This window comes from Spodoptera frugiperda, chromosome 12, assembly GCF_023101765.2.
Source record: "Spodoptera frugiperda isolate SF20-4 chromosome 12, AGI-APGP_CSIRO_Sfru_2.0, whole genome shotgun sequence".
Lineage (NCBI taxonomy): Eukaryota > Metazoa > Arthropoda > Insecta > Lepidoptera > Noctuidae > Spodoptera > Spodoptera frugiperda.
The window spans coordinates 9,158,377-9,185,482 of NC_064223.1; the positions used below are offsets into that span (position 1 = coordinate 9,158,377).

At 39.5% G+C, this 27,106-nt stretch overlaps 1 protein-coding gene across 6 annotated transcripts; it reads right to left on the reverse strand.

Annotated features, from left to right (window-relative positions):
* Nucleotides 1-309: 309 nt before the first annotated feature.
* Nucleotides 310-26,881, reverse strand: LOC118262500 (mediator of RNA polymerase II transcription subunit 12). 6 transcript variants are annotated; one of them, XM_050697165.1, is made up of 42 exons: nt 26,429-26,881; nt 25,713-25,872; nt 25,231-25,422; nt 24,425-24,538; nt 24,038-24,139; nt 23,577-23,760; nt 22,881-23,062; nt 21,938-22,311; nt 20,918-21,823; nt 20,239-20,375; nt 19,594-19,676; nt 18,550-18,756; nt 18,081-18,193; nt 17,528-17,710; nt 17,005-17,149; nt 16,441-16,630; nt 16,039-16,130; nt 15,747-15,855; nt 15,236-15,447; nt 14,531-14,713; nt 13,962-14,102; nt 13,403-13,523; nt 12,917-12,958; nt 10,882-11,067; nt 10,594-10,681; nt 10,035-10,198; nt 9,377-9,500; nt 8,938-9,050; nt 8,455-8,608; nt 7,875-8,098; nt 6,675-6,882; nt 6,008-6,088; nt 5,526-5,665; nt 5,146-5,248; nt 4,968-5,066; nt 4,542-4,677; nt 4,137-4,252; nt 3,757-3,857; nt 3,357-3,621; nt 2,968-3,264; nt 2,761-2,838; nt 310-2,556 (listed from the first exon to the last, which is right to left on the reverse strand). In XM_050697165.1, the coding sequence occupies exons 1-42, from the start codon at nt 26,615-26,617 to the stop codon at nt 2,362-2,364; spliced, it is 7,233 nt and encodes a 2,410-aa protein (XP_050553122.1). In that variant the 5' UTR covers nt 26,618-26,881; the 3' UTR covers nt 310-2,361. The 6 variants fall into 6 exon arrangements, with proteins under 6 accessions (XP_050553122.1, XP_050553119.1, XP_050553120.1 ...); XM_050697162.1 differs by having other exon boundaries at nt 310-2,577; XM_050697163.1 differs by having other exon boundaries at nt 310-2,577; nt 6,675-6,870; nt 19,594-19,688.
* Between the last annotated feature and the right edge of the window lie 225 nt (nt 26,882-27,106).

Below are 27,106 nucleotides of genomic sequence, written 5' to 3' on the forward strand. Positions count from 1 at the left end.
AACAAAACAACGCTTTGTGTGTTTCGTTTTATGCAAAACGTTTCAGTTAGGTATGTACAAATCGTGCGTTATGCGTCAATTTTACGTCACGGAATGATCCGCGGTCAGTGAATCTGCCAAAGAGTAAATAAGTATTGGGGGAGTCTGTCCGGTGGTATACGGCGAAGAGCCCACTTCTGGCTTAGGGACTCATTCAAAACATAACATTATCTGTAGTTTGCTGCTATTTACTCATCTCATAGGTAGGCAGCCATTAGCACCGTCGTTTGTAGTCAAGGAAAGGAAATAATTTTTAAATAAAACAAAAGATTATAATCTAAATTATTCTTATAATAAACATAAATGACAAATTATTTACAAATTAACTCATGGTTGTGAGTTCATATAATTGTACTAGAATGTAGTAAAAAAGGTACATCCAATTTGCTTTGTAGCATACATAATAATCATAGATCCTCGATTCAACCATACAAAATCCGATTCCGTAAGGACAAATACTCAAAAATATAATTACAAACCTAGGAACTCATAAATTAAGACCATTCAATTATAATTAATAAAAAATAAATACAATTGTATTGTTTCTTATAATTCAATTTACAATGCAATATTTTATTGTTCTTAAATAATTTGATAAAATATTAAAACGTTTCTCGTCATACTCGTCCTGTGTTCGTCTATGAAAATATGTATTTATTATGCTAGAAGTCATAGAACTACACTACAGTTTCAGAAATGGAGAAAACAAAACTAAGTAATGATTTTACGGAGTATCTTTGGTAAACACAAATAAGTACTTACATTATTTTAATTACATAGATTATGGTGATGCCAATATAATCACCATCAATAGTAAAATACTTTAATTACATACATTTTAATGAAATAATTATTAATTGATCATAATTGGCTTATGAATTCTACAATTAAACAACAAACGAGCCTCTTTAAACAGTAAAGTTATGAAAGCAAGGCATAGAGGAAAATTTATTCAGGATGACAAAAAAAAATCTGATAACTATAGTGTAGCTCTAGTAACTAGCCAATAGCCTAACAATATCTTTACTTAAATTAGCCGTTTCCATCACCGTGTATGGACGGCATATCACATTTTCAAAATTGGATTGAATGTACAGACAAGACATGCCAAATATTTGGAATTACTTCACATTCAACAATTGTAAAAAGAGATCTGAATAAGATCAATTCTGAAAACAAATTATTTGTCAATTCTTAAGTTAAATGCTATGAATGGTTGCCAGTTTTATTTACTGGTCTGCCAACTACAGGTGTTAAAAAATGGTGACTAAAAAAACATGCAATTTTCGACTTTACGTTTTAGAAATTCGGTCCAAGATATTCAATGAAATGATAATAAACTCTTATGTATTTGGTCCTTGATCGTCCAACATGTACGTACATGAAGGCCTTTGCACAAGACGTTTTTATTACGCAGTATCAACACGCATTGAACACAAATAAGAAGCACAGGATACACATGATTCTCGCACCTATGTATATAGAAACAAGAGCGTAAATATCGTGGCACAAACGCAGAGATATAAAAAATGTCGCGTGCAAAGGCCGTCAATGGTGAAAAAAACCGCTATCAGTCAAGTTGACTGGCGACTTCTTTTACGAATAACAGCTTTCTCTCTCACAGTAGAACCTTATATACCAAGACTATAGATATAACATTTAACTAATTAGGTAACTTAGCTGTTACAAAGAGTGTAACACTGACTACAATTTCAAAGCAACTGCTAAAAAACTACGGTATAGGTACACTTACCTACACAGATATTTTATACTACATGCATCTTCCTAAAAATAAATACATATGTATAGTCTTGGTATAAATTCCCACTAGTATAACTTCAGATATATAATTATTTGGTACTTTGCATTTCAAATAAGAATAGGATTGCCTCGGCGACGTATAGTGACGTCAGAGCTGTCAAATTAATCGATTGGTCAGCTAAAATTTTAAGGTAAGCGTCCACAGGCCCGCATCGTACGGACGCAGTCAATCCGTTTGAAGCGATCCGTCCGATGCGTGCGATGCGGACCTGTGGACGCTTACCATTAGTAACCATTGATTTGTCGAAAGTCATTAATAACGAGTACAGACTCAAAGTTTGAAGAAAACGAAACTATCATGAAGTAGCGAATTAAGAACTGGTATAAAACATCATACACATAGATAAATAAATAAATAGAACTTATTAGCTGACCACAAGATTATAAATTGTAAAAGGTACGGCCATTTACCCTTGTGTCACGAGGCTTAGGCTTAGAGAGTTCCTTGAAGTTCCTATTCGCAAGTGAAAGCCGGAATAGATATTCTAGTTGTTCAGTAGACTAGTAGGGGGGCTGGTACTGTTGTCTCTGCAGGTGTTGGACGAGGGGCCCTTGTTGCTGTTGCATGGCCAGCATCTGTTGCCGCATGCGCTGTTGGTTCATTTGCTGGTACTGCGTGTTCTGCTGGCTCTGCATGCCGCGCGGGTACGGCGGGGCCGGGCCGCCCATACCGCCCATTGTCACGTTCGGCGCTTGCTGCGATTGAAGAATATTGTTCTAAGATAAAATTGAAAAAAAAATCCTATTATAATAAAGGAATGTCGCTCAACATTGGTTTAATAAGCTCTTTTCCATTATTTTTCTATTGCACAGTTCATTTAGTTACCCAAGTAATAAGTATAGGTTGAGCAGATGGTATTATACATAAAGGACTTGTTGTTGTGTTGTATTTGTACTAACCTGCATGTAAGGCGGTCGAGCATTTTGTCTCTGCTGTGCTAGGTACGCTTCTTGACTCGTGCGGCCACCCATCATGTTCTAAAGAAAAAATAAATTAACATATAAAATTGGAAATAGCTTTATCTGTGTTTTTTTTAATACTTAATAAAAAAACTAGCCTACAGTAGTTTAAGTACATTAATTTAAGAATGATGAAGAGACAAATACCTGTTGGAATGTTTGTTGTCCAGGGAATCCACCCATGGAGTTACCACCTTGCGGTCCCATAGACCCGCCTTGGCTGTTCATGGCGGACATACCGCCACCCTGTCCCATTTGGCCCATCTGTCCCATAGGCTGGCCCATTTGTCCCATACTTTGGCTCATCTGGCTCATGGACTGAGGCATCTGTGTTGGCTGACCGACGCCTTGGTTCATTTGACCTACGTTCTGACCGATGGAGTTGACTCCTTGACTCATCGGGTTTACTTGTTGACCCATTTGGTTCACGCTTTGGCCCATTCCCTGAAAGATGAAGGAGTTATAAAGACATGCCTTGCATTTGCATACTATGAAGATCATACAAGGGAGAATTTATCCTATATTTTTAATCATACCTGGTTCATCATCTGCTGTTGTCCACCCTGCATCATCTGCTGTCCATATCCTCCGTATCCCTGTTGCATGCCTCCGTATTGCCCGCCGAACATCTGTCCTCCCATGCCTCCCATTTGGCCGCCCGCCATTTGCCCGGCGCCCATCTGTCCCGCGCTCATCTGTCCGGCCGCCATCTGACCACCGCCCATCTGTCCCGGCATTTGTACTCCACCCATTTGTCCCATTGGACCCATACCGCCCATCCCGCCCATTGGATTCATTTGACTGGAAAAACAAATGTTACATTTTATTAGAGATAGATTGTGTCAATCACCTCAAATGATGATGATGTCTGTTAGAGTGAGAATGGAAAAGCTCCATTGACTTGGGACAGGGGCAGGAAGATGATGGTATACTTACGCAGACTGCATGGCTCCCATCTGGTTGGGTTGCAACTGCCGCATGGTCTGTCGCGGGAACGGGGCGCGCGCGTGGGGAGCGCCGGGGTATCCGCCGCTTTGCTGTACGTACAAACGAACTCATTCAAGTATGTTGCATTTTGTCGTGTGACGTAGACAATAAATCGTCACTACCCCTTCTCTCATTTTATTTATTTAATTTTACACTTTTATACAAGACGGACTTAATGCCCTAATGGCATTCTGAAACTCAAGCACAAATTATTTATTGCATTCATGTGTTCATAGATCTTACGTAATTAGATAAGTTTCAACATTAAACTCGCTAGTATATCAGTTGACGTTGTTCTAATAAACAGTAAGTAATGTTGAGAGTAGTACCTGCATCTGCGTCATCTGGTTGAAGGGCACCCGCTGCCGCAGCATGTTGCTGAGCGCCTGCTTGGACTGGTTGTTGGACGGCGGCGCCGCCGACACGCTGCGGGGACTCACGCCCGCTGCGAAATTAATAAGAGGTTATTGTCTACACTTAAAATAAACCGTAAAATTCGGACACTAAAGTCGTTTTTGCATTGAAGATTTAATAGAACGATGTTGAGCTGATAAGAAAGTCTGGAACATGATTCATTACGTCATTAAATATAGTGTTATTTGAACTGAAAATTTAAAAGCAACTATCGGTTTGAATTGAACTTTATGTTAGTATTGGATATGCCATTAATTACCACAGGAGTAGATGAAATTGCGCGGGAGTAACTAATATGTGAATATGTGTGTGTAAATTACCGGGTGGGTTGTAATAGTTCTGTCCGGGTCCGGGCGGCGGGAACCACTGTTGTTGTTGCTGCATGAACTGCGGTTGTTGCGCCGGCGCAGGAGCCACGCCGCCACCAGCGGCGCCCGTAGCCGGGACGCCATTTGTCTGTAAAATAATTCATTATTCATCAAGTTGTTTCAAACAACGAACCTCTTACTAGAAAAGCAAGCAAAAGGTACGCACACAGTTACGAATCGACAGTTTATTAATTTAAAACAAACCAGCGTAATTTAACAACGAGTTTACCGAAGGCGTAATTCCTCCTTAAAGCCCAGCAACGTACTTGCCGATTGCTTACTGTTAGGAGATCCGTCTGCTTGATTACTGCCTCATTCCATACTAAATATCAGGATATTCTAAAGCATAGATTAAAATAAATTATACAGTATAGTTACCGGAGTAGTAGGTTTGGATTTCTTGATGTTCTTGCACGGAGCGTTTCGTGATCTCGCCTTCCCTGCGCCGGTCGGACTCGAGTCCAGACTGCCATTGTCCTAGAAACGCATTATAAGTTAGTAATTAAAATTGTAATTATTATAATTGTAGAGATATGGAGAACAGTCATAAACTGACCTGTTTGCTGTCATTAGTTTCCAGATCTTCAGGCGGCAGTGGCAACGGTTCTAGATAGTAACTCAACGGCTTCACGAGACTGTGAGTGTGGTACTTCAATAGTCTGAAACAAAACATACAGGTTTTAATAACGACGCAACGTCACGCCTTTTATCCTTGAAGGGGTAGGCAGAGGTGAACATTACGACACGTAATGCCGCTATACAATGTGCACCCACTTTTCACCATTTGTGTTATAAGTCCCATGTAATAGGGGGTGAGCCTATTACCGGGTACAATTCCAGACTCAGAGAAATGTTCGAAAAGCCGAATAACGGTTTTAATAACATATTTATTATTTTTGTACTAAGAGACCTATGCAATATCAAACGTAATAATACCTGTGAGCATTTTCATAAGTGAGTGGTTTCCTCTCGATCTTGGTGGCCGCGAACCAGGCCCAGGACAGCGGCGCGGGGTTCCGCCCCCCTTCCACCAACTCCCAGCTCGACACGCGCTGCTTGTCCGTCAGACGGAGACCCTGAGAACAACATTGATGGAATATAATATAAAATTCTTAAACACACGCGACATCCATCTCTAACCCGCGTACCAAGCGTGGAGATTAAGGTAAACTGCATATGTGGAGTCCATATTTGTATCCAGAACTACAGACAACGTAAAAGGTTACCGGGGCTCAAAGTATGAGAAGGAACACTGGTTTTTAGTCAGTAAGGTCTGACACTCCCTTTCGCCTTACCCAAGGCGGGAGAAGTCAAAGGAAGATTTTCCCCCCTCAAAAAAAAAAAAACTAAAAACATTTACTTGCTAGTACATACAGGTATAGTTGATTGTAATATAATGTAATGAATAATGATCCTACCTGTTTCTTATCACTATCGAATCCAGTGATCTTGTTCCCTTTCTGGTCGACGAGACATCCGATGGGTTCGCACGCGATGACCTGCAGAACATTTGTATTTACAGCACATGGATTGGACAAGTTCGTACATGATCAGGATTAGTTACGAAAAGGAGAAAATAAGAATGTTAAACAAAACTAATTATCTATACAGTAGGTACACACACACACGTTGACATGATAACAGTATTCAGTTGGCAGCGCGACCATAATTGTCGGTCGTACCATGTTGAAGACTCAACTTATTTGAGATTAAACGCCGCACTCAGAGTCATTTAATGGTTACTTAACCCAGTCCTTCTTCGCATTCGTTTTCGATACAAAATCGTCACTAAGGAATAGTTTAAGTAATCAGTCTCTGAGTGTGGCAGTAAGTCGTACAATTGAATTACACACATACATTTTGCGATGTTGTTTTTGAACTTGATAATAATATTTGTATTACAAAATGTATCAGTACTGTCATCGCGTGTGTGTACTATTACTAACAAACTACCGTAATTTTTAGTAATGTCTTTTCAAATTCATATTGAAAAGTAATGTGAACGTATTATATCGTAACACAAAATAAAATCAAATGCACCACTTAAACCTCACATAGTAAAAATTACAACAATAAATCACTTACCTCAATGATAGTATTCTTAGACAGAGGCAGTAGCTGTCTCACACATTGCACGGACGGTCCGTGGCGATCACCGATTTCTTTCTTCAACTTCTTCATGAGATTCTGGTAATGTTTCCTATTGTTGTCGTCTCCTCCGTCCGCCAGGGTCGAGTGTATCAGAGTGGCAAGCATGTCGATTAGAGTGGAGAACAGGTTGCTGCGACACAAACTATATTAATTTATTGTAAATACACTGTCTGTCAGGCCATACAATGTTGCCGGCGAACCTGTTGGAAAGTCGGCGGCGCACAGAATTCTGACCCAAACTCGACAGGTTGAATGTGCGATGGGAGTCGCACGAAATAAGACTTTGGCATTGAGAAAATTCGTAGTTATTATTATAGGGCTTTGGATAAGCCCGAATAAAAACTTTTGGGGTAAGGATATACAGATCCGTGTACAAAAACATTTAGCAATCTGCACGAAGCCTTTTCGCAGTAAGATTTTCAGTTCACACCCGTTAAGGCTGTTTCCTCCACTTCGAGGGAAGGAACTGTCAATGTCTTACTGACTTAAGACGACCTTAGTGCCCATTTTCATGCATTTAGGAATTCGGAATGTTCCGAAAAAGCATTTCTCACTTCAAAAGTGAAATCTGTAGTTTAAAACTTCAAACAAAGCGTAACATCACACCTCTAATGCCCGAAAATGACGATGAAGATGATGCCCCAAAGATGTGCACATCCCATTGAAAATGGAACCTTAAAACCCGCAAACTAAGGCCAAACACATGCTCATGAGTATTCAGTTGGATTCAAGACGTCGCCAAGTATGTTAAGAGTGCTTAGAGGCACAGACGACAGAAAACTGCAGATTATTGAAAAATGCGTCACAAAACAAACATTATGAAATCATTTTGTAAGCTGAATGTAAGTTAGAAATGTATAATACTGTCTAAAAAAGTAATTTATTTTAATGAGTACTTTATAGCTCTCAGATCTTCAACTTTAAGATAGGAGCTTTGTGTACAAAACTTTCATTTTGTTGCTAAGCAGCAACTGTACACTTTGAAGTCACATCTGCACACCACCACTGAAACCACACAGACACAATAACAGCAGGACTACTCGAATACGCAAGACGTAACTGACCACCATGGACCATCACCTAAACCATTCACACACAGAAAATAAAAACAATCTCGTCTGGCATTGAAGTTACCTGTTGTTATAAGCATCGATGAGTTGATGGGCGACGAGCTGCGTGAGTAGCACGGCCCAGTCGGCCGTGAGCTGGTAGGAGCGTCGGATGGCGTCGAACATGCCGCCGGCCAGCGAGAACCGCAGCAGTAGCGCGTCGGGCGCCGCGTCGTCCTGCCAACTGTCGGCGCACGCGTGCGTCACGTAGTGCTGCAGCTGCGCGTGGATCGAGCTCAGCAGGCTCTCCTGGGGGGGACCAATTCAGTTATGATGTTGAAATGTAAATATAACGTACCATAATGTAGTTTACAAAAGCGGTGCACATGTTAAATGTAACATCAAAGTTTCACAAATGCCTATTTAATAGAGGATGAGTCTATTGTCAATAATTCATCAAGGTTAATTCCAGACTCCGTATTACTGAGATCCAGAATTCGAACTAACGATTAGTTTAACTACGTAACAAGATTTTTCCACACACATCTAGATATTTCTTGGGGAAAGCTGTTATGAGTCTGGATTTCAAAGCCATTGTCACTGAAAGTCTTAGAAGTTCAACCTAGAAATCTATTTTTGTTACAATAAACAAGAGTGTAGTTTACCTTCTGGTCGTCCTGGTGGCGCAGACAGGTGAGTACGAGCGACAGTAGCGGCTCGTTGGCGAGGCGGACGGCGGTGGCGGCGCCGCAGCCGCAGCCCCCGCCGCACGCGCCGCCCGACACGCCGCGCTTGCCGCCGCTGCCGCCGCCCGCCGACCTGGACACCGACATGAAGATTGTTATAGAAATGCTGATAATGCCAGTAGATAAGGGTCAGACGCCTCATCTTTCTATTTGAAGTCAGTAAAATGATGTTTGTTATATTTACGATCTCCGATTTGCCATTTTGAAACAAAGTATTTCCATATCTGTCTATCTTTTCGAATAAAACTACAGAACAATGTAATGCGCTTATTACAAAAGTTTTGAGCTATTTTCAGGTATCTGTGATCTGTAAAGATTCGTAAATTGTGGGTGACGTTGTAAACAAATAACTAGTTTAAAATGACACAAGTATAGTTAATAACAATAATGTAGTCGACTCACCCTTTATAGCTAGGACTCTGGTGACTCTTGCAGTCTCTGTGTGAGCTGCCTCCGCCGCCGCCGCCGCTAGAACAGTTGCCGCTGCATCCCGCGCCCCAACCACTCTCCAGAATCTACGAAATCATTCAATCTATATATTATCTACGATCATTCTCTCAATCTAAATAAGGAAAATATGACTCGACAGGAATATTAAGTTTACCGCCATACTCAAAGTCATTTAATGGTTACTTAACCCAGTCCTTAGCAATTGATTCCGATACAAAATCGTTACTAAGGAATAGTTTAAGTAATCATTAAATGTCTCTGAGTACGGCATTTAAGTAAGTTGGATAAAGTATGAATTATATTTGAGATATTTTAGTTTAAATATAAGGATGCAGGAACATAACATTTTTCTGGGAAATTTAATTTGAAACTGAATAGTCTGTGTTAATACCTGTCCGGCCTGTTTGAGCACCCGTCCCTGCACGGCGGCGGGCAGCTTGGCCACGAGCGGCGCCACCAGCCACACCGACTCCGACCACTTGCTCGTGCTCACCACGCCGCGGTCCGTGCCCGTCCTGCACAACCATGCAACATAAAATTAAAGTCAAAGCATTTATTTCAATTAATCCTAAATTAGGCACTTTTGAAACGTCAACTTGAATTGTCCGTCAGTGAAGCTAGGCGCTCGTTCCAAAGTGTTGCTTCGAATGGAGAAGAACGAGCAAGAAACTCCATCATTACTCTTTTTAACATCACGAATCATCTTCGAATATTAAAACTTCAATCATACAAGTATTATCTAATAGCTGTTCACTGCTAGCCACTGCTTCCTAGGTGATATAGAAATAACGGCATAAAAACAAATACAAGCACACCTTCAACCACATATACAATGCTTACCACTTTTTACTAGTTTAAGATTCATATAATAGTAAGTAAGCCTATTGAAATAATAAGAATATTCTCTCTTTAAAATAATAAATCCATGCCCTAGGAAACGGGTAAATGTAAACTAAAATAAAGCGTTTGGTATACGAATGTAATTGACGTTCCATTATCTCTATTTATTCAAAGGCCTAACAAAATGTATATAGGGTTTAAATTCGCACCTGTCTTTATCAGGCGGCGGCGGCGCGGGCTGCTGGAAGACGTTGATGACGGCGCGCGCCACGGTGTCGAGCCAGGCGCTGAGCTCCGACGACCCGCTGGGGAACTGCTTGAACATCAGCTGCAGGTCCAGCCACGACATACGCAGCGACCATTGTTCCAGGTTCTGGGGGAAAAAGTAAGTTTGTAACGTAATATTTTCTATACATAGGGAAAATTCTTGTTTAGAGAGCCACAAGTAAAGTTTTGAAGACTAACTAGGCATTATTGTCCATGTAGCGTCATCAATGATGCGTTGATTAATGATGTTTATTCAGTAAATATACTACAAAATAGTACTTCAACGTGTCAATATGGAAAAATAAAATGACGGCTCAGCAAAAAGATACTAAGGTTAAAATCTCTTTAACAGGTATAGAGAATTTTAATGAATGATATGGTATAATCGAACAAATGCATTTTGTAGTGGTTTTAGCGGAACCTGTACAAACATCTTCAAAGAACGAAAGCTGCGGGTACAAATGAGTGTGTGTTTATATTATTGAAACAAAATATTGTTACCTCCAAGAGCCTCGTAATCATAGTCTTCTGATCGAGGTCCGGGTGAGTGTGGCTCGCTGATTCAGGGTAGCAGATCATATGGAGCAATCTGTCAAACACGACATAGAAAGAAAGCCAACAGAAATATCTAGTGATTTTCAATTCTAGTATAAAACAATAAAGTTTATAATGGATTAACATATTGGGGTAGCTTCTAATGCTGTTCTGTATACAAATACGGAACAGTATTTTTAGGGACACACCTAAATAATAAAAATAAAAAAAAAAACGTTAAATAAACCAACATACCTTTGCGCCTGTCTCGGAGTCAACATAGGATCCAACAGCATATCAGGCTGGTATAACTCATCAGGGTTTTGAAGGCATTTCTGTAGTACCCATTCTTCAGAGCATATCTCTGCCAGGACCCTTCGGGCTAGAGACGAGAGTGACTGCGAGGAGTCCAGGAGAGTGGAACCCACGCCACCGCTACCCCTGCAAACATTACCGGCTCTCCATTCAAATACAATAACGTTTCAAGTACTGACTAGCAGATCAACTTACACCTTTCCACCAAAAAGATTTTGAACTTTATTCGCTTTAGATATAAAGTCGAAAATTCAATGGAGAGATTGGAGTAACTTGACCTGCTGTAGACAGACATGTATCCCAAACATAGAATGCCAAAGTAAACCGATTAGTTTTATGTAGTGAGATTTAGTTTATTCACATGAAGCTTGACACCTTTTTATGGGTATTTTTTTACAATAAATTAAGAAATGTGTATTATTATGGTGTTGGTTGTAAATAGTGTTGTGGTTGTATCGATTAAAGATATCGGTATATGGATTACATATCTGTAATATGTCTCAAAATTTGAAGATAAGCAGGTGGCCCGTAACATATGGTATCTGCTTATAATTAAATTTTGGCATGACATTTTTAATCGATATCAAGACAACACTATTATCAAAACAAATACATAGTTTCTCATATATTTTGAACATTATGAAAGACTATGTAAATTAAGAATAAGACACGTTTAAAAATAAAAAGGGGGCTATTTAATTAGCTAGAGACGGCTACAAACTAAATACATATAACAAATGATTAGTTAAAGAGTCGCTGTGAAGACCTGTACACATTTAGGGTGAAACACAAGAATCGATTGTTAAACACAAACGTGAACCTGTGGACGACACAACCGGTGAGGTGGGACTAGTGTTTACTTACAAATATTTCTATTACATAATCTTTAACAAAAACTACCATATTATGTAATAATAATTAATAATGGTTACCAAATTATAGAATTTAACCGTCGATTTTCGCAATAAAATCGCTATATTACATTTACTGGTGACTAAAAAACTGGTTATTTCATGTATATTCATTTAAACAAGTATCCAAATATGGCTAAATAATAAATAAATGAAATGGCAAAGCTTTTTACTCTTCGGAGGATAGGCAGATATTGCCATTTTAATGTAACAACAACATTTCGATAGTTACGAATCGAAGTACACTATATTATGTTTATCTTTTTTATAAAATATTTGTAAGTAAACGGTATAGAATTAGTAAGGGCAACGTTACAACCATAGTGTCCTCTATAGACAGACAGGGATGAAGCAACTACACATCGAAACGTCCCTTGCAGAGCATGATGGCCAGGAGCAAACAATATGAAGAGAAGCGAAGCGAGTGAACATTGGCGTAGCTATCTTACTAAGTTATTTTTGTATTTGTGTGGTGTAACAGTCGAATACATTGTAGACGTTTGTATTAGTCTACATAATACTAACATGGCATGGGCATTAAGTATGTTAAAGTTTACTACACGTATAACCCTTCCTTTTGGCATTTGGGTTAAAATATGTATGTTTGGTGATTACTTCATCGAAAGTACATATTATTTACAGTATATTGCCCTTTGATGTATATAGAGTGACTGGTAATTTTCGAAGGATATTTAAACATGTTTTTGATACTCATTAATTTAATTTTTATCATAATAATAAAATAGCAAATTTCTCTAGTGTGCGCGATCACAGGACTAGCTGTTACCAGCAATCGGAAGACTAGTAGATATTTTGGAACTTTACGCGCGTGTGTTAATGAAATCAACGCTCAACGCTTACTATGTACTTTATTAAATAACAGTACGCGTGGCGCCTGAAAATAAACGAAAATATCTTGTGGGTGTTCTCTTATATGTTGTGTAGCTACGCCAATGATAGAACATCATGTCAGAATGGTACGAGTATGTACAACAGTACACAGTGAAGCCAAGTCCGTGGTCGTAGGATGTGCAACCGTGTAACTCAATATCAAAAAAACAAACCTAGGAGTTCTATGGCCCCCACTCATCTCTGAATCTACCATCCTAAGGATAAAAAAAACATCGCGAATCAATATTATGATTTATACTTTGTTACATGATCCTTGGTAATAAGTTTATGGGTATTCAATTCCCGGAATGAAGACCTGTGTAAGTTTTAACTAGTAGATTAATAATATTTTTTAATTAACACAAGGATCATGTCAAGATGTTCAATGGTTACTACTAGTACATCGCCAGATATGTGCTTTATATAATAAACATACAATTAAATGTCTTAATACGATGCACTTAGGTCCAAAATTGCTTGTGTGGAATAAATGTGAAAAAACTTGATAGACAGCCTTTTGTTTCCTTACAAGCAATTTTGAACATAAGCACAACGCCTTAAGACACAAAATTGTATGTCTACAACTCATTTAGTATTTTCATAAAACACATATCCTGACGTTCTCGAATATAAAGTGGTAATTTAAACCTTGTACTTACGACATAAGGTCTAGTTGTGCGTCGGTGGGCACTGTGTCGCTAGTGCCTAGTATATGTGATAGCTCACACGATTTCTTCCCGCCTGCTTTGCCACCGTCTCGGGCGGTTGAATCGCCGACCACTAGGAGCAAAATATTATTAAGATCTTTTAGTTTTAAGATATTTTCCATCTTTCAACAATATAAATACATATAAAGTTCTTTTTGAGGGTCGAAATAAAAAAAAAAAATGTCTTTCCACCATGGGTGAGTCAATAGTGTCACTCTTATAAACCACCCTGTTCCAACTCCTGCTCCGTGCCAAGGTCGCAGTACCTATATGGTGACCACCATCGACATCTAATAGGGCATCAGTCCTATGAACCCCGTCTGAGATGGTCTGACGGCTCTTTGAACCGCACGCAAAGTGCGCTGCACCGTACGCTACAATTTCATGACATGTATACGAAGGACTGACATAACACTAGTAAAACAAATGAACCTTATTGAAAATTAAATAAAACCGAGCAAAAGTTGTTCTAAATAAAATAAAATAGAGCAATAAATAATGTTGAACTCACTGAGTATAGCTTTAAGCGTGGCCAGCACGGGTCCGACGCCGATGTTCTTGTGCGCGGCGGCCAGTAGATGGCGGTCGCACGACAGGCGGACCCCCGCCGCCGCGCCGCCCGGGCCCGGGGACGTCGACACCGAGTACAGCCCTGGGGGGGAAGGGGTGTAATGGTTAGATAGACCGTAGGATAATTTGTGGTATGGAAGAGGTCATCTGTCAGTCATAGGTAGTTATTGGATACAAGCGATGGGTGATTATTTACCGTAAAAGACACTAAAAGGGAGGCTTTTGTTTAGCAGTGCACCTCTTTTGCCAAAAAGTTGGGAGTTAGCACGTAACTAGATACCACCATTAAAATATTGTAATTTTTAACCGGCGTCTCAAAAAGGAGGAGGTTCTGAATTCGGCCTCAATAAAGACAGACATATTTAGTTATTAAGTTTCTCCCCCATTCCCAATGAGTCGACAAAGCACTTGTAATTCCATAGGTGTTCATAAGCGGCGCTGATTGCTTACGATACCTAAGGTTATTTGTCTGCCCATTGACCACCCTATAAAAATACACGTATAGCTTACCAGGTTGCGGCGTATCAACAGTTTTGAACAGCCTGAGCAGTAGATGGCAGGTGAGCCGGGCGCCGGTGTCGGGCGAGGGCGCGTTGGGCGCGTTCCCCGTATTCCCGCCACCGCCGCATGCCTTCAGCAGCGACGGTAGCGCCGCGTGACGCACGAAATCTTCCAGAGAGAAACAGTGTCGCGCTGGAAGAAAGGGTTATTAAAATGGTGTCAAGTAATTATTTATTGGATGGTAATTTATTGTTATTTCCGTACAAATACATTCCATAGTTTTAAATCGGCTTACTCACGTACTGTTTTGACGAGGAAGCAGAAATAGCAGCGCGACAATCGCCGCGTCGTGTGTAATGCTGCTCTTGAATATGAGCCTCTAGCATGGCTTGAAACTATTCGAGTTCCTCGTCAAAACAGTACGTGAGTAAGCCGATAACCATATTAATTAATTTAGTATGTCACACGAAAACATTCCATAGTGTAGATATTGTTACAATATTTATAAACAATGCTTTTGGTTTCACCATATCCATTGTTGAGGTCTATGGCATACTGAATGCAGTAAAACTGACAAAAGATAAATGTATGCTTACTTAAAACATATTTTCTTCTTATCATCATTTAAAAATATTTATTTTTAGAGTAGGTACTTTAGGGACATTTTATACAGATTAAAGAGCATTTAAGCTAGTTATTAATGTATTTACGCACCGACAAGAATACAGGTGAAGACGGCGAGCGCGTCGTGCGCGGCGGCGTCGTGCAGGTCGCGGTGGTGCAGCAGGTCGGGGTAGAGCGGCGGCGGCGCGGCGCCCGGGTAGTGCTGCGCGCCGCACAGCGCCACCAGCGCGCCCAGCCACTCCGCCGCCAGCGCCGCGCACCACGCCGTCATCTCCGCGCACACCACGCCCAGCTCGTTCACGCTGCACCACACATGAACATATTATATTATGTTCATTGTAAACAATAAGGATTATATATTAAGATTATTCAACGACTTCGTCCGCATTCCTGTGGGATACAACGTAGCCTATGTGTTATTGCAGATCATAATCTACCTCTATTCCAAATTTTATCCCAATCGTTTCAGTCATCATGACATGGTTGCGTAACAAAAATATACACAAACTTTCTATTACTAACTCTTTCTATCAAAATTAAAATATCAGTAATTATTACGAGAACTTTTTAGTTACAAAACCACTTTAATCAATCCACTTACCGATCATTATCAACTTCTCGGCAAACAGCGAGCATCGCAGAGCACACGAAGCTGTACCTATTCGCGGGAGACTCGGCTACTTGACGCGCCCACGCGATCTCTATTTTACCTGCGGAATAAACCATCTATATTAGGGACACTATACTACAAATAAGTGAGTTGCAAAATTTTGGAGTACTGTGAATCTCTCTCATAAATAATGAACCCTTTCTTATGTTTTCTAAAATTACTTTGGAGTCATTTTCTTTAAAAATCAATGTTTGAGGTATTTAACAATATAATTAACAGTTACCTTTCCGTGGGTTTGTGAAGAATTCACTCAAAAATTGAGGATTGTATGGATAGTTGGATGGTGTCGGATGCAGCTGAGAATACAGAGCTTGTCTGAAAAGAAAATAACATTGTAAATATTATTAATAAAAATACTAATTCAATTAATTAATGTTTTACAGCTTACTCACGTAACTCCGACCTATTACATTACAAAAACAAGAGATACTGTAATTCGACTAATTTCAAGACACATCGACATCGTAGCCCCTTAATCATGCGACTCACCTCGTCAAAAAGTTACGTGACTAAACCCAAGCCATAAAACGTAATTTAATGAGAAGTACCAATTCAACATTTAATGACAGGGAAATATCTAAAAACAAAGTTGAATATCATTCTCTCAAACTATTCATCAACTTACTTGATCTTAGGGTATGCATTAGCGAAGGTATCAGCATGCGGCGCGTGGCAGAGATGCGCGGCGGCCTTGTACAGGTCGTGCAGCTGCGCCAGGACACAGCGCTCTGCAGACCCGCAGTCCCCAGGGTTTACCACGCACTTCACCAGACGACACAGCTGCTCGAATACTGCTGATGTCTGTTCTACGCATACTGGGGACAAATTATTTATTATGTTTTATTTAGTTGTGATTTCCAGGATCAAGTATAGTGATAACAAAACCTATTATAAAGGCGAAGTTCAGAACTGGTTTCTCCTGGCTAATGATGATTTTATATCATTTCATTCGTATTTATTATATAATGATAAGAATTTAATGCTACAGATTAGCTAAGCTTTAATGATCAATAATATATTATAGGGCTTGAACGAAAGCCGTGCAAGACCTATAAAATGTGAGCATATTTGTAACGTTTCCACAGCTAAACCATCCTTTCAATTCTTCAAATTTTGCTACTATAAGATATTTTCTATAGATGAGCACAAAGACTACAATTAACATTATGTTTATTTAAATGTAACTTACACAGCAGCGAGGAGTGGTACTTCCTGAGCGCGCCGACGGTGTATAGTGCGAGCGCCGACGTGTAGGCGCGCGGCGCCGCTAGCCCACTGCTGGGCGCGCCGCGAGATATCAGGGCACTCTCCACTTCTGATAGCTCTTTCAGGATCTAAATACATTTTATTTAACTTGTTATTATTTTTGCACAAAAATAAACTAAGGTATTGATGCAAAAGACTCTGCAATGAGGCAATATTATATATCTGTATCTAGAAAGTGAATGAAGGATAAAAATTAAGGGACAAATGTTTGGTTTCATACTTAACCTTATAGAAGTAAATAATAAATAAGTAAAAGTAAAGAGGTTTGCTTAAAAAATATTGAAATCATTATTGCGCAGCCAAAGACCAAATTAAATTGAAACACACTTTCTGACATAGTTTGAAAAACGACTGTACCAACTGTGCTACGATTTCCACACACATATAGGAACATTTTATACCCACAGAAATAACTACACAAGAACTAACAATATTTCCCAACTAACCTGTATACAAGTCTCAATAAGTCCATGCACGTTGAGTGCAATCTCCATGAGATCGAGTGCGAAGGCGACGTGTTCAGGCTGCGGCAGGTACGTGGTGGCGCCGGCCGCGTACGCCGCTAGCGCCTCGCAGACCGCGCTACCTACGGCCCACGACACCGCGCCCTGCTCGTACATCGACATCGCCTGTACGAGAACATAGTGAACATTATTATATTTTATGTAATTTGTATTTTTTAAATATTATGGTGTTCTGTATATAAGTATTATAAACGGTTAATATCAGTGTTTAATCATGCTGTATGAGTGTTTGTTAATAAATCTATCTATTATTTTTTAATGCAAATTCAAAAGGTCGTCTTATACATATGTTGGACACAAACAAATCAATATCTTGTTTTTAATTAATGATGGTGTTTATTCTGTTGACGTGCCTTAAAAGTAATAAATAAATAAAGCATTTCAATTGGAAATGAAATAGTCTTAATGTTAAAAAATAGTTCGGTTAATGTAAAAGAAGAACCAAGAAGCTACAGTTAAGGTTGAAGAAACACACCTGGAATTTCTGGGTGACCGCTTCGAAGTTGAATTCATTTCGCGAATGTTTCTTTATTTTACCGCCTTCTGCTACGTCGATTGAGAATTTCTTGGAGAATAATTTACATATTTCTGGAACAAAAGCCATGTATAAAATAATGATTAATAGTTGCTCTAGTAGTAGTATAATAATTGCTTTAAAACCGCTAGTAATGTAAAACCAACTTTAGAGGGAAAGACAGTAATTCAGTAATGGATTGTGGGACATTCACAGCCAACAAGTGGGAGTGTCACTGCAAGCATTATGAAACTCCTCGAACAAAAATAGAATTTGCCATGACTTGGACAGTACGAATTAAAGTAATCATACATAATGATTCAGGTTCATCAGAACGCACTGCTTTTTATCAAATTATTCGTTCTTTAGTCAACACTTATCACACGGAGATCAAGAAAAGTAGCAGTAGTAACAAATATATCAACAATACCTTTAGTCATCTTCTTAACAGCATGTTTGGCCTCGTCCCTGGCGCGGCCGACCCCGTAGAGCAGGATGTGGCGCTGGTTGGCGTCGTGCGGCGTGTGCTCGGGCTCGGCGGGCGGCAGCGGGAAGTGCAGCGTGTAGTGGTAGTGCCGGGACACTGTACCGCCGCCCGCGCAACCACTCGACCCTGCCGCGCTCGACGTGCGGATACCTAGGTGAATAATGTTAATGGTAACACTGCACAAATTGTTGTTTCGAACGCACTCGCGACGTAGGAGAAAATCCTAATGTTTGCCCCACAATATACAATGTGATAGGGGTGGGACTTCTAACCCGTTAAGGCTGAGTACTACATCTAATTTTATAGACAAAAATAATAATATGAGGGGATTGAACCCCTAATTGAAAATATTGAAAAACAGTGATTTTTTCGGTAAAAATAATTCACAAATGTTTTTTTTTTTTTCTCACCAAAACATTATAAAACATATGAAAAAAGTAATGAATTAGTTAGCCAAGGTTATTAGCTACCGTTTGTCGTATTTTTTTTGTTTCTACGACGCATACAACCTTTGATATCAAAAAAAGTAAAAAAAATATTAAAATAGCCATAATTTTTAGGGGGAGGGGATTCGACCCCTTCGACCCCCGACTTTTGTCGATAAAATTAGATGTACTACTCGGCCTTAACGGGTTAGAAGTCTCACCCCTATCACATTGTATAGTTTGTTTAAAATAAGATAGTGTACAAAAGTGATTTATTAATGAAATTAAATTTAAAAAACTAAATTTGTGCGCACTATATGCCAAGAATACGTAAGAGTATTTCCACTTATCATAATAAGGTTAGTAAATATAACATTAGCATGATCAGTAAATAATTCGCAGGTTGGACAGTTTTGGATTCTAATAGATTAGAAAGTAATTACTTTTCATCCAAAATAAATAAATCCTTTTAATACATACTTATAATAAAGATATAAGTCTATGACTAACACTTAAGATATAAATAATAAAGACTATTTTAGCATAACACTTGACTACATACCTGGTACAGACATGGGCCCCATGCTGATGGAAGGAATGCCTGGTATAGTCATGCCGCCCGGCCCCATCATCGGAGAGTTCACGCTGTAACACGTACTGAATTTACGTATGCAAAGAAGTTACTTCTCATTGGAATAAACAAAAAAAGAAACCAAACAAAAACGTCTGCTGTCATAAATAAAAAGAAAATGCTTAATTCAGGCAGCATTTCATTGGAGTTCCACTGCCTCGTTGGTCGATAGACAATAAAGCACGAAGCTCAAGACTGGTCGAACTATAGGTCTTTCGTAGCATCTTCTGCCTCATCCAGTATCGTAGCGACCTCAAGCGTTAACTATAGGGTCTCGGGTAAGATTCCCGGCCAGGACAAAGTATAATTCAGCTTTTTAATTTCTAAAATTGCAGCAGTAAAACACTGTATAGGAGCAAATTCACTTTCTATCACATGGGACACATAACATAACTCGCGAACCAAAACGGAGTTATAGTTCAGTGCGCATTATTATAAATACACTTAATAATAGGTATTACATGCTATAAACTAACATTCGCCACATACAGACTACGAAGTACTTTAAAATAATCATAAAACAGTCAGTCAGTAAGTCAGTCACCCTATCTTGGCCCATCAAAACATTTGTATTACCTGTGCGAAGGCTCGCCGGGGTCCTTGGGACTGTCGGGCGCATCCATAGAGTTCTGCTGGTCTTCCTTGATATGCTGGAGCAGCTTGTCCAGGTCATCATCTATCTTCGAGTCGTCCAGGTCCATTCGGACGTTTTCCTGTACAAAACACGATAGATATTGAGAAAATTCATATATCACATTTCTGGATGTGTATGTAGCTTGTCTATTTGAATAGGAAAATCTCGAAAACTACTGAAAGGATGTGTTGCTTTTTTGAGATGACATAATAGTGGCAATTTACAAGAAGTTCCTTTCTAAAGTAGGCAACAAAAATATATTATACTAGCGGACCCGACAGACGTTGTCCTGTCTACACGTCGCTAAAACATTCTGGACCATTTTGATGAAAATTATTATTCAAATGTGATGACAATATCTAACGTCATTAATATTTGACACTGCGATGGTAGCGCCGTCTATCGGATACAATGTAAAACATTCCAAAATCAACAACTAATAATAAATTAAAAATTAATAAAAAAAAACATTGTCTAGCGGACAAAATTGTGAATCTAAACCATTCTCAGATCCCCTTGAACATACACAAAAAAAATCATCAAAATCGGTCCAGTCGTTTAAGAGAAGTTCAGTGACACACTTACAGAAGAATTATATATATAAAGATTAACATATCTCACCTCCATCTTTGGTTTGAGATCAATACCAGCGAAGATATCATCATCCATGTTATGAGTGCTGGTACTGTTGGAAGGGGGCGCCACTGTGTGATTACTGCCACCAGTCGAGGTCGGCTCCGTCGGAGATATCAGATCACCGCGAGAGATGAGCGTGCACATGTAGGCATCGTGGGAGAACACATCACGACGTATGAGCTCACCAAACAAATGTACTAAGTTGGCAAACTGCTGCCTGTTCCCTGGCGGGGCGTTGGGACTCTCGTCCAGAACTGGAGCATCATTGTCTAGGAACCTTAGTAGTAAGTTCTGGAATATAGGCGGGCCGTTGTACATGCCAGTGCCAGAGCTCACTGACTCTTTATCATCGGAGCCTGTCGCGTGGTGGTCATGGTGATGGTGTAGAGTGTGATGCTGCCTCCGATCCAGTAAAGCAGCAGCGGCTTGCGCGCGATGTTCTCCCCACCGCGCCCCACACACCGCCCACTCACATATCACTCGCACCACGGAGTACGGACACGCCCATTCTGGATCCTTCGTGTCACTATTATCCTTTGACGGCGGAGGACAATTCGCAAACACTTCCTTATACAGCGTGTCCAAATTGTTGTTAGGGTCGACCCTGTCGAAGCAGTGTCTGTCTAACGCTTCTAATACCGCCAAAACTCGCGCTTGCGAGCTGGTCTGCCATTTATCTGTGCACCATTTACTCTCAGCCTTTTTGCTTCTGGCTGAGATTTCTTGTTCCGCCTCATAGACTAATTTTCTGTGCTCCTCTGTGACTTCAGTGTCCATGTGAGGCATTGGTAATGCTGATGGTGGTATTGGTAAGAGGTCTAGTGGCGAGCCTTGTAAGGATGAACCGCATCCTGACCACACCATGGCCGTTGGGCATTCGATGCAGATTACCTGTTAGTTAAAAAGGAAAGGGTTTTATCAATATGTGCTTATGAGTCAAGATATTTCAAATTATATCAGTTTGAACTTCTTTTTTGTAATTTGATTAAAACAAAATTTTCTTACCTGCAGAATAGTAGCGAGTTGTATAATAACATCTCTATGGTAACAGCAGTTGAGTATCTCTCCGAAACCGGCTTGAACCGGATTCATGGCAGCGGTTACAACGGTAGCTAGAGCAGGCTTCGTCTCCCTAGCAGGAGAGGCCCTTTCCTCCTTAACTTGCACGTCCATCGGCTGAGTAGGGTTTGGCGTACCCAGGGAATGATTTGGATTAGGTGTCCCTAAGGAATGGCTGGGGTTAGGAGTGCCTAAAGAGTGATTAGGATTGGGCGTGCCCTGGCTCTCCACGGGAGTCGGTTCTCGTTTGATTTGCGATATATTTGGCTTGACATCTGCTGGCGTTTCGGCCGCTGGCGACATTGGTGCGCCGTTTGTTTCTGTGAAATTATTGTTCTTTTAGTTATTGCTTTTTGAGTTAATGTTTTATTATTTTTTAAGGGGAACATTATCAAATGACTTCTTCCGCCTTGGGCGAGGCGAGAGGGAGACTCTTGCTGACTAGAAACCACCCCGTTCCTACCCTTGCTTTTCTTTAGCCCCTGGTAACCCGCTAGGTATTCCACAGTTACGGGTCAGAATCAGCCCTTCTGTTGTGATGTGTCTGCTTTTTGAGGCGCGCGACGCGCTGTACGCACGAATGTTTTATTGGCTAAAGTACTTCATTATTAAGCATATAAAATGATAAACTACTGAAAAGCATCCGAAACTTATACTGCAATAGGCTAAATTCTTTAATAACTTCATTACCAGGTATCGACACAGACCTAATGTTCTTAATTAGTTACCTTCAATTCAACCACGTGTCTAACTCTAACCTACAGTTCACATCAAATTACTTCCACCTTCGATTCAGCGTTAGGTATTCATAAAATGGAGAGGCCTATGTCCAGCAGTGGACGGAAACAGACTGATAATGATGATGATGATTAATAAAATTAATTCTCACCTGCATTCCTGTCAACAGTTTTGGTGAAGACAGCGGGTTGGTTGAGAGCTCTCAGTGTAGTATCAGAGAGTACCGAGCAAATAGCTGCTGCCTTCTTAGCGCAGGAGGTCGCGAGCCGCCGGGAGAGACTCTCGCAGCAAACGAACTCGCTCATGTGTTGTAACGCGAGAGGTAGGAATAATCTGTCAAGGAAGAATGTAACTTAATGCAGGAATTTAGTAGGTTGATAGTCGTTTGTGGTCGGCAAATCTGTGGAGCTGAGGTATAGAATAAATACATCTTTGAGGTCCTCAAATTTAGCATTAAATCCGTTGAGTAATAGAATCGACATCTGTCTAACAACTGAGTACAAGTGGGTGTAGTGTATCATCTACTAAATGGGATGATAGTGACATCAGTGCCGGCGTAAGGGCCACTGATACCCTGGGCGAAAATATTGTGGCGCCCACTTGAGGGAAGCAATATCAAGTGTTAGTTTTTGCGGATCCCATCGGCGCCCCCCAGATTTTGTCGCCCTGGGCCATCGGCCCAGTGCCCCCTAACGCCGGCACTGAGTGACATCACAACAATATAAAATTATATCAGTTTCTTCTTTTAAAATAATAAGATTTTTTGTCAGACAGACTCACTCGGCTTCTAAAACAACATCGAATTTAGTAATAGTCCTTCATTTGTATGTCTATTTATTAAAATTACCTCAACAGCCCATCGTCAGGTGCTCTCTTGTCGAGCAGCTCAATGATCCAGGTGAGGAAGTCGTGCCTGTCCAGTAGTCCCTCATCCAGCAGGTACTTGGCGAGGCGGCAGCAGTAGTTCCACAGCTTCAACGCCTGCCGCCAGTCTGTGCTCTCACTCGGACCAGGCGTGCCTGAACCGAGAGCTGGAAAAGAGTAATTTGTTAGTTGTATTGGGATTTAGGGAAATCATCTCTTTAGTCAGCCATTCTCACTCAGTAATGGAAGAGTTTTATACTAATAAATGGGAAGTAGTTAATTTAATAATTTTGTTACAGCAAAAATGGAAATACAAAAATCAATCAACATTTCACGTGAAAGGCATTATTCTATAGAGAATTAATAATTACCTATACCATTATTATTTTATAACATCAAAACATATTGAGAAAAGTCAATAACAATGTATTTAAATATACTTACTACTGGAATTTCCAGGAGAATGCATAGAGTTGGAAGCAGTGGAGTTTGGCGTGGAGCTACCTGGCGGATTGCCTGACGAGTTGTGGCTGGGAGTACCTTGGCCTGGAACAAAACAGACTATTACAAAAATGCCAACAAAATTCTTGTATTATAACTTTCCTGAGATATCTTAGTCTTACTAATTATGTTTTAAAAGCTTACCCATGATAGGTACTCAACCTGTTAAAATGACTTGGTAACTCGACTGGTTTCAAGACACGGTAGGGGTTCATAGATACTCATAAGTATTGCGCGATATGATACTAGTCGAGATAATTCGTCAAACTATTACTACAATTTTCGTGAACGTTAAATACAATAACTAATTGTTGTATACCAATAACTTACCAGATTGCGAAGGTGGTGTTTTATCAGACACATTGCCAGGGACTGCATTTTGGTAGTGTTCAGCTAGTTTCGGTATCTGATCCTTGAGGAACTTGATCAATGTTGTGGTCCACTCTGTAAGAAATTAGACAATGTCACAACCAAACTTTAATTGTTATTATAAAATATATAATTTTAACTTTATTTGCCATTGATGGCATTTACAGCACAATATTTTGGGCATGTCATTGATCACAAAATCTGTCCTATGCCTGTCATTATTTTCAGATATGAATAACATCAAAGATTCAGAGTTACACAAATGACTCCAGTTATGCACAAATCTTGCTTAACAAATAGCAAAAAAGAAAACAATTTTTAAGGGCACTACATGCACATCAAACAAGCAGTTCTTTAAAAAAAATGGCCCCTTGTTATGTAAAGGTTCTCTGTCTCTGTCTTATCAAGTGACCAACGGGGTAGTTTTCATGACATAACATTCAGCTAGAAACTTTTTGGAAGCTTCATTAATAAAAGCTAGAAACTTTTTGGAAGCTTCATTAACCTTTTGACCGCCAGAGCATAAACGCTGTGCCCTCCACGCCAAGCAACGAAAATAAAAATTAAAATAAAAATAAAAATTCAACGAAATAACCCTGAAAATATTAGTTTGATTCCAAAATGTTATCGAATGTGTTTATTTTGTTTTTCTCTGTGATCTGTTTCTTGGCATCTATAGATGTCGGTGGCGCACAGGGCACGCTTGCGCATGACATCTATTCATGCCATTGGCGTTCAAAAGGTTAATAAATGTAAGTATGACTTACCAGTGGTAGGATCAGGCAACTGTCTCTTCTTTATCTTAGCTTCAGACACAGCCACGGTGTAAGCAGAACTAAGCTTGATGAACCAGGCAGCTCTGGGCATAGATACCTGGTACTCTGTCAGAGTTATAAATATCTCCTCCTTCTTGTTAAAGTTTGGTGCTTTCTTTGCCAATTGAGATAGTGGCTTGCTTCCTGTGAATATGGAAAATGGATATTACTAAAAGAGTGTAGTTAGAAAAGGTACTAAGTACAACTTTGAAAGAAATTAGAAGATGCTTTTGTCACATAGAACTGAAGGACTAGACTATTTTTAAAAAGAGCCATACAAGAGTAAGTTTTTTTAACAAATGTTGCTCCTGTTTAAGATTTTCTTTTATAGTAATAGGTGTGTTTACAAACTTATAATTCCACATAATAAGTAAAAGAAAACATCTAAGTTGGATCATATTGTGACTCATTACAAGTGTAGATTATTATTTTACCTGCTAAATCCTTGAACCAGGCCTCAATTTGAGCCTTAGTGCGAGCAGTGGCAGGCCAGAAATTGTCCTTAGGATTGACCTGCTGCCTTTTCCTTCCACAATCAGGCAGTGTATTTAACTCTTCCTTTTTAGAGAGTATACTTGAAAAGAATTGCCCTATCTGCAAATAGGAACAAATATGGTAACATATTATACAATGAAATAGACAAATATTACATTTAGTTTAAAAAAATCATATAAGAAAAAGCAGTAATACACTTTTAATATATCAGTCTTCTTCCTAGCACTGTCCCTGCTAGTTCTGGGATTGAACATGGGATTTTAATAAGATTCAGCGGATGAGACTGTATTAATCATAATTATAGTGAATGTCATCCACATACTAGATCCCCTAAGTCAATGCATACCAAGAGTACTTAATGTAACATAAAAAAATCGTTGACTAAGCCATAATGACTATGACAAACTTGTTTGCCACTCTTTATTACTCAGGAATTTTATGTGAAACATGATGCACCACAGTCCCTGTGCCTACCATGCAAATGATTATATTGTCAAAATGCATAATTATACTGAATGATGTAAAGTAGAGCTTCAAGTTGTAGGTATAATGTTTTTATACATATACAAGGCCAATTGACCTACTTGTTCAAACCAACATAAATCTACTATGTAGTACTGTGTCGGGATAAAGTGTAAATAATCTGTATTCTCACCTTCGATGCTGAATAATTAAAATTCCTAGCAGTACCAAACTCATCACTAGATTGTGGTGTTGTGGAAAACCCATGTTTTACATTCGTTGATGTTAGCTCATCCTCCTTTTGGCGGGGCTCCTGAGGGTATACATCAGGTGGCCCAAGCCGTGGCCGTTTCAGCGGCCGCTTTTCGTACATAATCCCCATCGCGGAGGCCTGTATTATGTCTATTTCGTAACACTACTAATAAATTTACAAGGGTGTTATTCACCACGACAGCAGTCTCATATTTCCACTTCAAACATTATAATACCACAACATTGCTTATTTATCTAAAAACTACACGAAATACGCATAATTACGGTACGTAATTCAACTGATTAAGTAAAAGTAACGCATCTAAAAACTCATTTAGAAAAGAAAACAAAGTATTCGTTTGGGCTAAACAAAAACCATTTTATGAATGACAAAGTGAACGAGAAATTTTGTTCATTGAATGAATGATTACGTTGGCTCTAGTGAAGCTTTTACAGATTATATATTTTACCGATTTTTTTAGAGATTACGGTTTTTTTATTTACATTATTTGAATATATTTTCTACATGTTAAATATAATGAATAAACTTTCGATTTAATACATTCGATCAAATAATAAAAAAATACTTAAAGTGATAATATTAAGGTGAGTTCAAAGT

What these genes read in the sequence shown, in the direction of transcription:
- LOC118262500 (XM_050697161.1), bottom strand. Translation starts at nt 26,617, where the DNA reads ATGGGGATTATGTACGAAAAGCGGCCGCTGAAACGGCCACGGCTTGGG. An exon ending in CACGCTTAAAGCTATACTCA is followed by an intron (nt 13,524 to 13,961) that starts GTGAGTTCAACA and finishes TTTTGCTCCTAG; the next exon opens with TGGTCGGCGATTCAACCGCC. An exon ending in GAACTATTACAACCCACCCG is followed by an intron (nt 4,253 to 4,541) that starts GTAATTTACACA and finishes TTAATTTCGCAG; the next exon opens with CGGGCGTGAGTCCCCGCAGC.